This window comes from Sorex araneus, chromosome 3, assembly GCF_027595985.1.
Source record: "Sorex araneus isolate mSorAra2 chromosome 3, mSorAra2.pri, whole genome shotgun sequence".
In the NCBI taxonomy this organism is placed as follows: Eukaryota; Metazoa; Chordata; class Mammalia; order Eulipotyphla; family Soricidae; genus Sorex; species Sorex araneus.
In genome coordinates this window covers 165373891-165388807 of record NC_073304.1, presented here as the reverse complement: position 1 = coordinate 165388807, position 14917 = coordinate 165373891, and the positions used below count along the sequence as shown (strand labels likewise).

The window sequence follows — 14917 nt, the reverse complement described above, 5'->3', positions numbered from 1 at the left end:
ATAAGGTTTGATTCCAGGTATCCCATGCTCCTCTGAGCTCTGCCAAGGAGTCCCTGGCTAGGGTGGGGTATGGCCCCCCAAAACAACAACAGAAGGCCTAATCAATTTATGATCAGTAATCCTTTCTGGTTTTAAACAATCTTTTACTTTGGGACTAACTATTACTGACTGACTCCAAAGATATTGGTGACTGTCACTTAATGTTATAGATATGGTTGGTGACCTTTAAAGTGTGTGATGTTCTGATCCTGGATAATGACAAGGAAAATAGATGAAACAAACAGAAGCTCAGTTGTTGAGGCAGTAGAATGTTGTCTTATTTCTATATGACATTTCCCACACTCTTTTTTTTGGGGGGGTCACACCTGGCGATAAACAGGGGTTACTCCTGGCTCTTCACTCAGGAATTACCCCTGGCGGTGCTCAGGGGACCATATGGGATGCTGGGATTAGAACCCGGGTCGGCCGCGTGCAAGGCAAACGCCCTACTGTGCTATCGCTCCAGCCCCCATTTCCCACACTCTTAAGGAGTTAAACCTCATCCAAGTAAACTTGTGAGTCAGGTAGTGAGTTGTCTTATCTCACTGAATCAATTGGCAATAGTGGGATTTGGAATCAGAGCGACATGGGAAAACTGATCATTTCAGCACACTGTGGGATGAAATACTCTAATGTGAATTAACGTATCTTCTGTCAAGATAGGTTATAGAAGTTAGAATTGTATCATGAACTCCTGGAAGGAATTTAACTGCCTTATTTCCTTTATTTGGAGAAAAGCATGTGTAAAAGGCAAGAATGGAAACGAAGGAACACATGTAGTTATTATGGTTATGTAAAGGAGATAGTGGTGAACTGGACCAGACTGGTAAGAAGTTGGATTGGGTAATATTTACAAGGACTTTTGTGGGTGAGACCTGGGATAAACAAATGGAGGAATCAAGCTGGACCCAAGATATTTTATTTAAGCCTCTCACAGAAAAGAAGTGTCACTAACTGGAATCAGAAAAGTGGCATAGGAGTAGATTTGGGGTTGAATTTCTCACCTGAACTGGTTAAGATTCCCAACACTACACATTGTTTCTGGAGCCCTGCCGGGAGAGATGTCCAAACACAGAGCCCAGGAGTAATCCCTGAGTACTTCCTGATGTGGCTCAAAACCAAAAACCAGCTGGCTTTGGTAACTAGTCAGTGCTTGTGGAAGTGAGTAGCTTGATTAATTCTCCCCCCCCCTTTTTTTTTTCTGCCTCAGTTTCTTTCTCCATGGGCTTCAGTTTCCTTCTCCATGAAACAAGATTTGTGTATTAAATTCAAAAGGTATAAAATACATAGAATTCCTATATAATACTGTAGTAGCAAAGACAGTAATGTGGTTGGATGTGTTGCACAAAATTTCACTTTTTTCATTCCATTTCTGCCATGAGGGCATTGTCTCAAAGTAAGTACAGATTGTCTCATTGAACTATAGAGAGGCCCAGTGAGCTAAGGACATCCCCTTTGGTAGGCATCTTTGTGTGTGGTGGGGGATCAAACCCAAGTCTCATGCATGTCAGATCTCATGTACTTTGCCACTAAGCCACATATCTGGCAAGCTGCAATCTTTTAACTAAGTATAATTTATACTAAGTATAAATTCGGTCAAGCTGTTCAATCACTTTATATTTTTACTTTTTTATTTTATTTTTTTTTGCTTTTGGGTCACACCCGGCGATGCACAGGGGTTACTCCTGGCTCTGCACTCAGGAATTACTCCTGGCAGTGCTCAGGGGACCATATGGGATGCTGGGATTCGAACCCGGGTCGGCCGAGTGCAAGGCAAACACCCTACCCGCTGTGCTATCACTCCAGCCCCATATTTTTATTTTTAAAATAAGGCAGTTTGGGGCTGGACAGATACTACAGTGGGTAAGATGCTTGCTTTGCACATGCTGATCCAGGTTCAACCTTAAGCATCCCATATGGTCCCCCGAGCAACACAGGGGTGCAGAGTGAGGAGCAATTACTGAGTGCAGAGCCAGGAGCATTGCGTACTGTGATTCCAAAACTAAAAAAATAAGGGAATGACCTGGGATGCCTGACATTTCCAAATTTTGTAATATTATCAGCCCAGTATGGTCACTAATTCTGATGGGAAAGTTGTGTAGAGACCCACCAAGCTCAGTGAGCAAAACAGTAACAAAAAAGGTTCAACTAGCACCAGCCGGCCCAGTAAATCCACGACTGCAGTAACACTACTGAAATAGAACAGGCATCACACATTGACTTTTATTGATAATTCCAATTCCCCTTGAGTGTAACAAATATGAAGTAAAACTGTTTTTTGTGCTTGTTAAGGGGGCAGATTGGAGTGGTGGGTTGGAAACTGGGGACATTGGTGGAGGGAGGGTCACGCTGGTGATGGGATTGATGTTGGAACATTGAATATCTGAAAAAACTTGTGAACAACTTGGTAAATCACAATGTTATAATAAGTTTTTTTTTTCTTTAAATAAGGGAGTGCTGGAGAGCACAGAGGTTAACAGGTACCTGCCTTGAAAGTGGCACAGCCTAGTTCAATCCCCAGCACTGTATGACATGGCACCCAAACACTTCGCTGGGAATAACCCCCAGCATCTTTGGTTGTAGTCACTGGGCCCCCAATAAGGATACTAAAAACGGGCTGGGTAGAGTACAGCGGGCAGGGAGCTTGCAGTGGACCAGGGTTCTATTCCCGTCATCTCGAACGGTCCCCAGAAATAAGTCAGCACTGCCAGGTATGGTCCCCAAACCAAAAACGATGGGAACAAAAAATGAAATAAGAGGGGCTGGAGAGATAGCACATCGGATAGGGCGTTTGCCTTGCACGCGGCCGACCCGGGTTCAAATCCCAGCATCCCATATGGTCCCCTGAGCACGGCCAGGGGTAATTCCTGAGTGCAGAGCCAGGAGTAACCCCTGTGCATCGCCAGGTGTGACCCAAAAAGCAAAGAAAAAAAAAAAAGAAATAAGAAGTGATCGATTATTGTCAGTGAAGAATGCTAGAAAGTGACGAGCGGAAGGAATGCCCTGATCGAGAGAAGGAAGTGGAAGCTTCCAGATGAAAGTCCGAAGTCCCATTTCCTACCTACTCGGGGGATGAACCCCAATTAGCCCGGGAGCGCTCCAGTTAGGCGTTTCTGCGCATGTCAAGGTCTTTTGTCCCTCCGCGGACACCGTCGCCTGCCTCAGCAATGTCTGCGCGCTCGCCGCCTTCGCTCGGAGCCGGGTTCTAGCCCCTTGCCCGCACCCTGGCCATGGTGAACCGAGGAGCTCGGCAGCGCCTGAAGGGCAGCAAGGGCGGCGCAGGCAGGGCTGGCAGCGGCGGGGACACGGCCTGCGCCGCGAAAAAGCGGCGGGAGCTGCCGTGCGGCCCGAAGGAGCAGGGCGCCGAGCCGCGGAGCGAGTACGTGTGCTGGCCGGGCGGGGCGTGGCCGGCGGCGGGCTCGGGGGACCCTCGGGGTCGCGCCACCCCCCAAAGGGCCTGACCTCGGGGCTTGGCCCCTAACCCCGGGCCTTCGGGACCCTCCTCCCGCCCCCTGGCCCGGGCGTACCCACGAGCCGTCTTCGCCCCGCATTAGATACCCGCACCCGGGCTCCCTGTTCCTGGCGGGGCAAACCCGGACGGCGCGGGTCGGGGTCGCGAGGCTGCTGTCCGCGATCGAGTGGGCCAGAGCCGAGAGGGTCTTCTTCCTTCCCCCGCACCTCCTTTCCCCTAGCAGCCCTCGTCGCGCCGACCCTTTCCTGTCCTGTGCGCGCCCCCCCCACTTCCACCTGCAGCCGGGTCTCGTCCCTGCAGCCCGGGAGAATCGGGAGAGAAGCTGTCAAGGCAGGGGGCTGGGGAGGTCGGGCCCCGCGGAGGGCTCAAGGCTTCTGCGCGGGGCGGGGGGCGTTCAGCGAGGTGGGAGGAGAAGGAAGACCGGGAGAACGAGAGACTGACCGGGTAAATAAAGGAGCGTCCGAGGCAAAGAACTCTAAAGTGAAAAGCACTTGAACAGCAGGAAGTGGAAGCCGGTGGATGAAGGTCTCGCTCCTTTTCGGTCACGGGTCACTCACTTTAGGAGAATAACTGGTATTTTGATGCTATGCTGGCCCTTTTCAATCTAGGTTCCCCTCACCCCCAATAGTCGGCAGATCTTCCTGACATACACGGTTCTCTTTGTTTGTTTGTTTGTTTTCCTTCTTTGCAGATTACCTGGGAACAAAGCAGGGCAAGTGTGGGCTCCCGAAGGATCTACTGCTTTCAAATGCCTGCTCTCTGCAAGGCTGTGTGCCGCTCTCCTAAGCAACATCTCTGACTGTGATGAAATATTCAACTACTGGGAACCAGTAGGTGGTTTCTTTAGTTTTCTGTCTTTTGTTTTGTTTTGTTTTGTTTTGGGGCTGTGCCTCACGGTGCTCTTGCTCCTGACTCTGTGCTCAGGGATCACTCCTGGTGGTGCTGGAGGGGACCATGCAGGAGGTCCAAGTGCACTGAGGTGTTGAAGGCAAACGCCTTGCCCGCTATACTATTTCTCCAATACTATTTTTTGATTTTTTAAATTTTTGACCACACTTGATGGTGTTCTGTGCTCAAGGATCCCTCCTTGGGCTTGGGGGACCAGGATTGAACCTGAGTCAGCCGTGTCCAAGGCAAGTTCCCTGCCTGCTGTACTATCTCTCTGGCCCCTCCAGTCCTGTTTCCCCGCCTTGTAAATTACAACTCTACCTGTAGTACTATCTCTCCAAGCCCTGCCACCCCCGTAAATTTCTTAACACTTTTAAGCAAACATAAAGAATCTCAAATGTAGCTAAAGAAAAATACAAGATACAGAATTTCTCTGTTTCAGATGAAAATTAAAAAAAAAGTAATGAATAAAATTCAAAGTTTTCTATGTTGACCTGAACAACAATCTTGTAAGAATTATAGTGTCCTAATGTTTTAAAATATTGGATCATTTTGATTTTTACTCATAGCTTCAAATCTTGTTCCGAATGTGAGCACTTTTGTGCACCTTTGTCTCTCTACTCCACAAGCCTAGAAACTCCACAAGCTTCCTCTTAGCAAGGATTTTTTGGCCAGTGTAACCCTGAGTCCTTCTGTGTTTTCAGACACACTACCTCATCTATGGGAAGGGGTTTCAGACGTGGGAGTATTCCCCAGCCTATGCCATTCGCTCCTATGCTTACCTGTTGCTTCACGCCTGGCCAGCTGCATTCCATGCAAGATTTCTACAAACGAGTAAGGTAAGAGTAGGTAAGCCTGGAAGCAGTTAGGACTGGTCAAGAGTTGAGTCTTTGCATATGCACTTACATGTTCACCGCAGCACTGTTTACAATAGCCAGAATCTGGAAAAAACCCGAGTGCCCTAGAACAGATGACTGGTTGAAGAAACTCTGGTACATCTATACAATGGAATACTATGCAGCGGTTAGAAAAAATGAGGTCATGACGTTTGCATATAAGTGGATCAACATGGAAAGTATCATGCTAAGTGAAATGAGTCAGAAAGAGAGAGACAGACATAGAAAGATTGCATTCATCTGTGGAATATAGAATAATAGACTATAAGACTAACGCCCAAGAATAGTAGAAATAAGTACCAGGAGATTGTTTCCATGGCTTGGAGGCTGGTCTCTCATTCTGGGTAACTCAGGGAAGGGACCACCAAGTAAAATGTGGTTGGAGGTCATGTGGGGGAAGGGTGAGGCGGGCGGAATACAGACTAGAGACTGAACACAATGGCCACTCAACACCTTTATTGCAAACCACAACACCTAATCAGAGAGAGAGAACAAAAGGGAATTCCCTGCCATAGTGGCAGGGTGGGGTGGGGGGAGACGGGGCTGGGGGGGGGGGAGGGATGTTGGGTTTACGGGTGGTGGAGAATGGGCACTGGTGAAGGGATGGGTTATCGAACTTTGTATGGGGGAAGCATGAGCACAAAGATGTATGGATCTGTAACTGTACCCTCACGTTGACTCTCTAATTAAAAATAAACAACAACAAAAAAAAAGAGTATTGATGACGGTTATGTCAGTTGCCCTACTTTTATTCATCCCAACAGCATTTTAATACTAAACAATAAATTTCTTACTAGTAATTTACAAAAAAAAAAAAAGAGTTGAGTCTTTGGAGCAGTTTTGAGAAATGGACAGAACAGATTGGTAGTTAAGAAGGGACTTTGTGTCAATAATTCCTATTCATCCTTCTCTTAGGCAGGTGTCTTTGGAGAGGGGCTTCCCAGGCTGGGTTCAGGAAGCACCAAGGCCACACTCAGTGGTGCTGGGCGGGAGGATTATGGGGTGCTGGGGGATCAAACTCAGATTCTTGCTCAGGCCAGCCATGTGGCTCTGACATCTGGGCTGTTTCACCAGCGCTGTTCAGCAGATGTTGTAGAGTAGCTCTTGTTTGGAAACACTTCATTCAGGCCCAGCCTGATCCACTGAGCACCGTGCTGTTGATTACATATGCTTCTATGGTCTAGCCAATGGGGATGTGATAAAATTAGTAGTATGTTAAGTATACCAATTAAATATGACTAACATATTCACATAGTGCTTATGTTTTGATAATTTCAGCATTCTTAAAGCTTTCACTGTGCTGCCACACAGAAAACCTATTTGTTATAACTCCTATTGTTTTGTTATTTTGAAATGTTCTTAATTATAATATTACTAAGATCACATTGCAGAAATTTAGAAGATAGGAGTAAAATATGTACCTAAATCCCCACCAGCTTGATATAACCATTTTTTATTATATTTATTTTTGCTCATTATTATTATTTTTTAAGCTACACCTGGCGATGCTTCGGGTGCTCCTGGCTTGGTGCTCAGGGGTCACTCATGGCAGTGCTCGAGGGACTGTGTGATGCTGGAGATCAAACTCAGGCCTCCTGTGTTGTATCAAAGCATGTGCTCCCAGTCTTTGAGTCATCTTCAGGCTATTTATTATATTCCTTTGCAGTTTTTTCAAATGTTTTTCATTTCTGTAGCTATAACTCTGATATATAAATAGTAGCTCCTGGAGCTATCTCCCTGGACCTGTATGGTCATAATACTGCCTTCAAAAGGGTTATACCAATTTTTAGTATTTTTGTTGTTGTTGTTTTTAGAAAACAGAAAAGTTTGTTGGAAAGTAGAAGAGAAAGCTGGAGGGGAATTTTATGTAGGACTGTGTATATTATTCATGACAAATGAGAATGGTTTCATCACTCAGATTTTCTTAATTTACATTTGTGGCCCTCTTGGAGAGCCCAGCAAGCCACTAAGAGTACCCGCCCACACAGCAGAGCTTGGTAGCTACCTGTGGCATAGTTGATATGCCAAAAACAGTAATAAGTCTTACAGTGGAGATGTTACTGGTGCCCGCTTGAGCAAATCGATGAACAATGGGACGACAGTGCTACAGTACTACATCTGTGACTTTTATTTTCTTGTTCTGGTTTTTTTTCAGATTCTTGTCTTTTACTTTGTACGATGTCTGCTAGGTTTTGTGAGCTGTGTCAGTGAACTTTACTTTTACAAGTGAGTATAAAAAAACCTAGTTTCTGGGCTGGAGTGGTAGTACAGCGGATAGGGCAGTTGCCTTGTATGTAACTGATCTGGGTTAGATTCCCAGCATCCCGTATGGTCCCAGCACCCCCAGGAGTAATTCCTGCGTGCAGAGCCAGGAGCAACCTCTGAGCATCGTCGGATGTGATCCCAAAAGCCCTCCTGCCCCCCAAAAAACACCTAGCTTCTGAAAGTTCTCTAAGGGGCTTGGGTCTTAACTCAGAGGGCTGGAGAACATTATATATTTGCATGCAGGTGTGCTTGATTCAGCCTTGGTACTGTACGGTCCCCCGAGCACCTCTAGGAGTAGCCCCTCAACACAGCTGTGTTTTGAATCCCCCTAAAATTAAAATAAAAATGGTGTGAGGAAACCTAATACAGAAAATATTCTTTCTCTGATACTATAAGTAGTGTTTAGAACAGAAAAGACTTTCCTTTGAGCTCCTAATATATACATGTATACTGGGGGACTCCAAAGCTGTGTTCAGGGGCCCAAGGAGCCATTTCCCCAAATACTTGGACAACGTGGTGGCATAATTACGTGCTTGGGCCTGAGAGTGCAGAGCTTCTTGGACTCTGCAGTGTTGGAGGCCACCAAGACTACCCCAGCTGTGCTCAGGGGCCCCTGGCCGTGTGCTCACCGAGGCGTGCCCACTTCAGCTGTGGTGCTTGCACACTCGTTTTGCTACAGGGCACACTCTTTGTTAAGCTCCCCCGGTTATGTCAGGGTTCTCCCTCATGTACCAAACCAGATGTCATACCTGCTGGTTCTCAGAGAACCTAGGCTGTCCCCAGTGCTAACCAGAGGGCCTGGTGCTAGCAAACCTGATGAAAGTTTGACATTTGACTTAAAATTGTTTTCCTTTCAATTAATTTTTTTTTCAATTTAATTATTTTGATTACCTTTTTAACTCCCCTCGACTCCCCTCCCTGCTGTTGTTTTGTCAGGATGACGGGCTGCACACCTGACTGCTCCCTGCACGTGTGGTTGTCCTCACAGTCACACCTCAGCTTGTGACATTCACACAGGGCCGTGTGCTCACCGAGGCGTGCCCTCTTCAGCCGTGGTGCTTGCACACTTGTTTTGCTACAGGGCACACTCTGTTCAGCTCCCCCAGTTATGGCAGGGTGTTCCCTCATGTACCAAATTAGATGTCATAGCTCTTAGCTGTAGAGCAAGGATTCCTCTTTTATTTGCAGTGCTTGTTCAGAGTGCACCCTATTTTGTGTTTGTGCACACGAGCTGTGGTACGTCGGGAAATTGATTGCAGCACCAGGGGTCAGAGACAGCAGAACGTCCAGGTTCAGGCAGCTGTCCAGATCGTACCTGGCACTCAAGGGACACCAGGGTTGGCGACCATTCATGTATACAAAGCAGGCTCCTCAAACCCCTGCGCTTGTTCTCTGGGCCCAACAGGGTACTTTAGAGGAGGTGGGGGGACACACGTGATGTTACTCAATGGCCATTTCCGGCCACAATGTACAGACCAGGCAGTGCTGGGGATCAAACCTGGGACTCCCTCATGCACATCATGTGCCTTCGGACCCGACCCTGACTGTAGATCCTGCTTCTTGCCCAGGCAGGTGTGTCCTTTGATTTGCAGTGTCCCTCTGATCTGCTGAGCTGATAATCTTTGCCTTTTTCCTAGAGCTGTGTGTAAGAAGTTTGGGCTGCATGTGAGCCGAATGATGCTTGCTTTCTTGGTTCTCAGCACTGGCATGTTTTGCTCTTCATCCGGTAAGTGAAAGGTACTTGAGGAATATCTCACAGTTGCATGGAAAAGAAGCTCTTCCTGATATGAGTGATATTTGCAGAATGTCAGTAATTTGCAGAGCACTGTTTGTCTACATGATCTATCTCTCTGACTCTACACCACACTTGATTTTGAGCTTCCTTCCTCCCCTATAGCATCCTAACCCCCCCACCCTCACCACAGCCCCAGCCCCTGCTCTTCAGTGTTGTTCTGCTTTCAGCTCACAACTTGCAATAGAGCTATTAGGGTGTCTTATAGAAATATGTGTATCCAGTTGGGCTTTTCCCAGTAGGTTTTTAGAATTTTAGGACTTAACATTTAAACATCTAAAGTGGTAGCTTTCAAACGTGCTATCCTTGAAAATTTGTGGGCTATGAGCTGAGCCAAGGGCACCAGCTGCTCAGATGTCAACCTGGGTTCAATTCTCTGGAAAAAAAGATCAACATGTAATGATATTAATACCAGTTTCTTCTGTGTGCACCAGAACCTAAAACACTATATAGCATAAGATCATATGTTTACTTTTCCTTCTTTTACTCTATTCAACGTTTCTGTTCTTCAGAGGCCGCCAGGCCCAGCCCTGTGTAATTTTGAGAGCTATTGTCCTAATTGAGATTGTCTTTTTCCTTCTGAGCTGCCACCACCCGAGTCCTCTGCTCACTTTGCTCTGTATTGGTAGCAAGAACGGGCAAACGGGCAACTTGGGAAGGCAGGAGAATTACTTAACATTATCTGTGAGTGTTGTCCCTCACGTGTTTTTATTTTTATTTTGTTATTATTTTGCTACCCCTGTTAGAGTCTCTTGTGAGGGGAATACTTAGGGGAAGATCTAGTTTTGTGACTCACTGAGAACGTGAAGGTACAGTTAAGCTAAAGGCGCTCTTGGATGCAGAGCCTCCGAACCATTGGCTGCCTGTTTGTTATGGTTCTTGCTGGAGCTTTTTTTTCCCTTAGTGTGAAGTGGAGCAGCCCCAAATAGCAGAGAGAGGCACATCTGTACTTGGAGCTGGTGGGGAGGCCATCTGCCGGCTCTCGGGGGGCCTGGGGATCCCGTCAGTGATTCTCAGCTCACTGCTTGTCAGTTGATGGCTGAGGCCTGAGGGTGCGGTGCTGCTTGGGCCCTGAGGTGTCTCCAGGTCATGCAGGGACCCAGGTGGAGCTGGAAATTGAATCTTGGTCAGGTGTGCACTAGGCCTATGCCCTCAATCACTATCCTGTCTCCTGGCCTCACACATCTGCACTTTGGTGTTGACTTAGGAACACTGACCATGGCTGGGGAGGTGGCTGAAAGAACTGGAGCCTGTGTTTTGCACTTTGCGTGGGGGAGGTCCCTGGCACCTTATGGTCCCCAAGCACTGCTGGGAATGACCCCTTAGCACAGTCAGGTGTGGTCCCAAACTGAAAGCCAAAAGAAACACCTAGATCAGACCACAACTCTGATAGGGCTCGGCCTTGACTGCATACGACAGAGTAATGCTTGATGGAAATAATAGGGGGGCACCAAACTTCAGGGGGTCAGCAGGGTACTGAGAGGTACCACCTTCAGTGTTTAGCCCTAGAATTCCTGTGGAGTTCACATCAGTCCCAGGATAGTCTCAAGAAATCTCAGAAGATAAAGCTTTTCAGAAATAGGTTGATGGCAGTGGGTCTCTTGAAGCATATTCCTGGGAATCTGCATTGCTGTATGTTTTGAATTTGTGTCAGAAGCCAGGAGAGCCAGGGCTTAGGTGGTGGGTATACATTTGGACCATGTTTTGGTAGTAAAAACACAAGTGAGGGGCTGGAGCTATCGTACAGTGGGGAAGGCATTTGCCTTGCACATAGCCGACCCGGTTCCTTCCCTGACATTCCATATGATCCCCAAACACTGCCAGGACTAATTTCTGAGTGCAGAGCCAGGAGTAATCTCTGAGCAATACTGGGTGTGGTCCAAAAAGCAAAAAAAAAAAAAAGAAAAAAGAAATGAGGGGCCCAAGTGATAGTATAGTGGGTAGAGTGTTTGCCTTACACTCGGCTAACCTGGGTTCAATCTCTGATACCACATATGGTCCCCCGAGCCCACCAGGAGTGATCCCTGAGTGCAGAGCCCAGAGTTAACTCTGAGCAATGCTGGGAGTGGCCCCCAAACCAAATAAAACAAAAGTAAGTGAGAAAATGATAATTGATGTTTTATAGTATAGGTAAATATTTTATAGCTGACACATAATTAATCTCTAATCCTTGTTGTTTCCCCGACCCCTTTCTCTTTCTCTCTCCTTGCAGCATTCCTTCCTAGTAGCTTCTGCATGTACACTACGTTGATTGCCATGACCGGCTGGTATATGGAGAAGACTTCTGTGGCCGTGTTGGGAGTAGCCGCTGGGGCTATCTTGGGTTGGCCATTCAGCGCAGCTCTTGGGTGAGGAACCAAGAGAGCTTCTCTTCCCTGGATCTCTGGGCATATTGTAAATCTCAGTATTGTATTAGAGAACTCCTATGGACGGGACCTAGAGTTATCAGAATGATTTGGTCTTCCAAAGTGTCTGGAAAGCACAGAACATTTATCAGGGCTTGTTATGCTTAGTTCCAATACAGCAGTGACTGTTAAGCACCTGTGGGATACACAGCACTGAACCCCTGTTTTGGGGGATAAACTTTATCCCTAATTTTCACCCTGGAAGAGAAATGCAACGATTGTAACTCTGTAAAGGATAAAGAAGAGGTTGAGTAATTTGCCTTTCAGATTCTGTTTGTGGGGCTGGAGAGAGTAGAGTGGTTAAGGCCTTGCATGCAACTGGTCCTGGTTCAATCCCCAGCACTTCAGATGGTCTCTGAGCATAACTGGGAGTGACCCCTGACCACAGAGCTAGGGGTAAGCCTCAAGTACTGCACTCTGTGACCCAAGCTCTTCCCCCAGTAAAGATGGTTTGCTGCTGGAGTTCAGCCTTCTTGACTGGAGGCTGATGTTTCTCCCCCTGTAGCAACCTGTGCCTTGAGTCCTCCCATGCGTTCTTGCTTCAGAGCTGAGCCTCATTTTCCTCTGTCCTTGCTCCTGATTTTTTTTGCCAAGTGCCCTTGTGTCTGTCTTTCCTTCATCAGCTATTGTTCTCCCCATTTCTACTCTTGTGGACTTCTTGCCTATATTTCCTGAATGAGAATTCAGGAAATATTTTTACTTTACCTCAGTCACTATACTAGTGACTTATTTTTATTACTTAAAATATATACCTGGGGGCCAGAGCAGTAGTACAGTGCACGCAGCCAAACTGGGTTCAACTCCCAGCATGCCATATAGTCCTCTGAGTATCACTAGGAATAATTCCGGAGTGCAGAGCCAGGAGTATCCCCTGAGCATCACTGGGTGTGACCCTAAAAGACAATGTGTGTACATATATATATGCATGTATATATATATGTGTGTGTGTGTATGTGTGTACATACACACACACATATATGTTTGATTGTTAGATCAATACTTTTTGTTTTTGGACTATACCTGGCAGTGCTCAGGGCTTACTCCTGGTTCTGTTCTCAGGGATCACTTCTGACAGTTTGGAGAACCTTATGGGCCTTCGGGGATTGAATTCTGGTTGGCCCTGTGCAAGGCAAGCATCCTACCCTCAATACTATTGCTCTGTCACGCCCAAGAATTCTTAATTCTGTTCTCTCCCATTTGACCATCAAAGATAGTAATTGCTAACAGTTTGGCTTAGCTCCTTCCAGAAATTATCCTTGTGTTGTAGATTTGCACATATATATGTGCTGGCATGCTTATATTCTTACATAGAATTATCCTGTAGGAATGGGTGTCTTTTGCTCTACATTTGGACTTTGACTCTGACCACTTTATCTCTTTGCTCCTGAATTACTACTCAGCCTTGTAAAGGATCCTCAGAATGGAGTTGTCCTGAAAAAGGGCTAATTAGGACAGTTAACACTCCTTGTCTTTTATTTTTTTCCCCATTTTCTTTTTCTTTTTTTCTTTTTGGGCTTCACCTGGTGGTGCTCAGGGCTTATTCCTGGCTCTGTGCTCAAGGATCACTCCTGGTCAGGCGTGGGGAAGCATTTGGAGTGCTGGGGATTGAACCCAGGTCAGCTTTATGCAAGGCAAACTTGTTTTCGCTGTACTATCACTACAGCCCCTTTTTCTTTGTTTTCTTTTAAGTTCCATAATAACTTTTTGATGTCCCACATTGTGGATTTGGCAGCTTACAGTCTGTGGGCCAAATCTAGCTGGTCTGTTATCATTCAGCGTGTTTTCATTTTATTTATTTTTTGTTTTTGTTTTTGTTTTGGGCCATGTCCAGTGGTGCTCAGGGCTGGCTCTGCACTCAGGGATTACTCCTGGTGGTGCTCTGGGGGCCATCTGCAATATTGAGGATCGAACCCGAGTTAGTTGCATGCAAGGCAAACACCCTAACCACCGTACTTTCTCTCTGGCCCCCAATAAGTTTTTTGGTTTGGGCCATACTGCATGGTGCAATGGGGAGCATGCCATGATGGGATTGAACCTGGGGCTTTAGCACGTAAAGCATGCCCTCAGCCCTGTGAGCCATATCCTGCCCCAGTTTTTTGTATCTTTTTGGTGTGATGGTGATGCCTCCCACATGATACTCTGGGCTAGTGAAGCCATCATTGGCTCAGTGCCAAAGCCTGAGGATATGCGCTGTTCAGGCCCTGCAGAATCAGGGACCACCAGAACCATGTTGGCAGTGGTCAGGAGCCTCCTGGCTAAATTCAGTGATGCTTGGGAGGCTGTGTGATGCTGGGGATCAAACGGGCTCTCGTGTGCCTTGACTCCTATGCTGGACCCCAGTCCCCTTGGTCCCTATTTTCACATTTTTAAAGGGTTTTTAAGACAACACACACATGCACACATAATCTAGCAGAGGTCGTTTGTGGCCTTCAAAGCCTGAAATCGTACTGTCAGGTCAAGAGTGCAGACCCCTCCTCTACTGAGTTTAACCCAAGTGTGACTCACAGAACCCCGATGGTTCGTTCTTCCTTTTCATCTCTCCAGCCCCCTTTCATCAGCTTCCATTCCTTTCCATCTATCCAGAGTGAACTTGGTGATCACCAGGAGTGATGCCTGAGTGCAGAGCCAGGAATCAGCCCTGAGCACTGCTGGGTGTGGCCCCCCCAAAAGAACTTGCCGAGGCAGCACACATATGCCACTTGGCTCAAGGAATTTAAGTGAAAGGAAGAAGAGCAAGTGGTATTAGAAAGGGCTTTATTCGAACTGAGGTCAAAGCCTGTAATATTATCATGTTACTAAAGTAATAGATTATGGATGGAAAGGTTGGTATTTTATTTTTTTAATTTATTTTTTAATTAGTGAATCATCATGAGGTACAGTTACATACTTAGAAATTTTCATGTTTGCGTTTCAGTCATACAATGATAGAGTACCCATCCCTCCACCGGTGCCCATTCTTCACCACCAATAGTCCCAGGAGCCCTCCTACCACCCCCACCCCATCCTCACCACCCCACCCCACCTCTGTAGCAGGGCATTCCCACCTTTTGGGTGTTGTGGTTTTCGATAGAGGTATTAAGTGGCCATCATGTTTGGTCTATAGTCTACTTTCAGCTTGTGTCTCCCAACCCGAGCAGGTCCTCCTGACACTTTTTTCTTG

The 14917-nt window shown here is 46.7% G+C and overlaps 1 protein-coding gene across 1 annotated transcript in view; it reads left to right on the top strand.

Annotated features, from left to right (window-relative positions):
- Window positions 1-3192: 3192 nt before the first annotated feature.
- ALG9 (ALG9 alpha-1,2-mannosyltransferase) overlaps window positions 3193-14917 on the top strand; it is a 79628-nt gene continuing 67903 nt past the window's right edge. Inside the window, exons 1-6 of the mRNA XM_004604683.3 lie at window positions 3193-3418; window positions 4203-4341; window positions 5104-5238; window positions 7451-7521; window positions 9198-9286; window positions 11565-11700. Coding sequence (XP_004604740.2) covers window positions 3270-3418; window positions 4203-4341; window positions 5104-5238; window positions 7451-7521; window positions 9198-9286; window positions 11565-11700 — 719 coding nt within the window. The 5' untranslated portion in view covers window positions 3193-3269. The remainder of the gene's footprint in view (window positions 3419-4202; window positions 4342-5103; window positions 5239-7450; window positions 7522-9197; window positions 9287-11564; window positions 11701-14917) is intronic.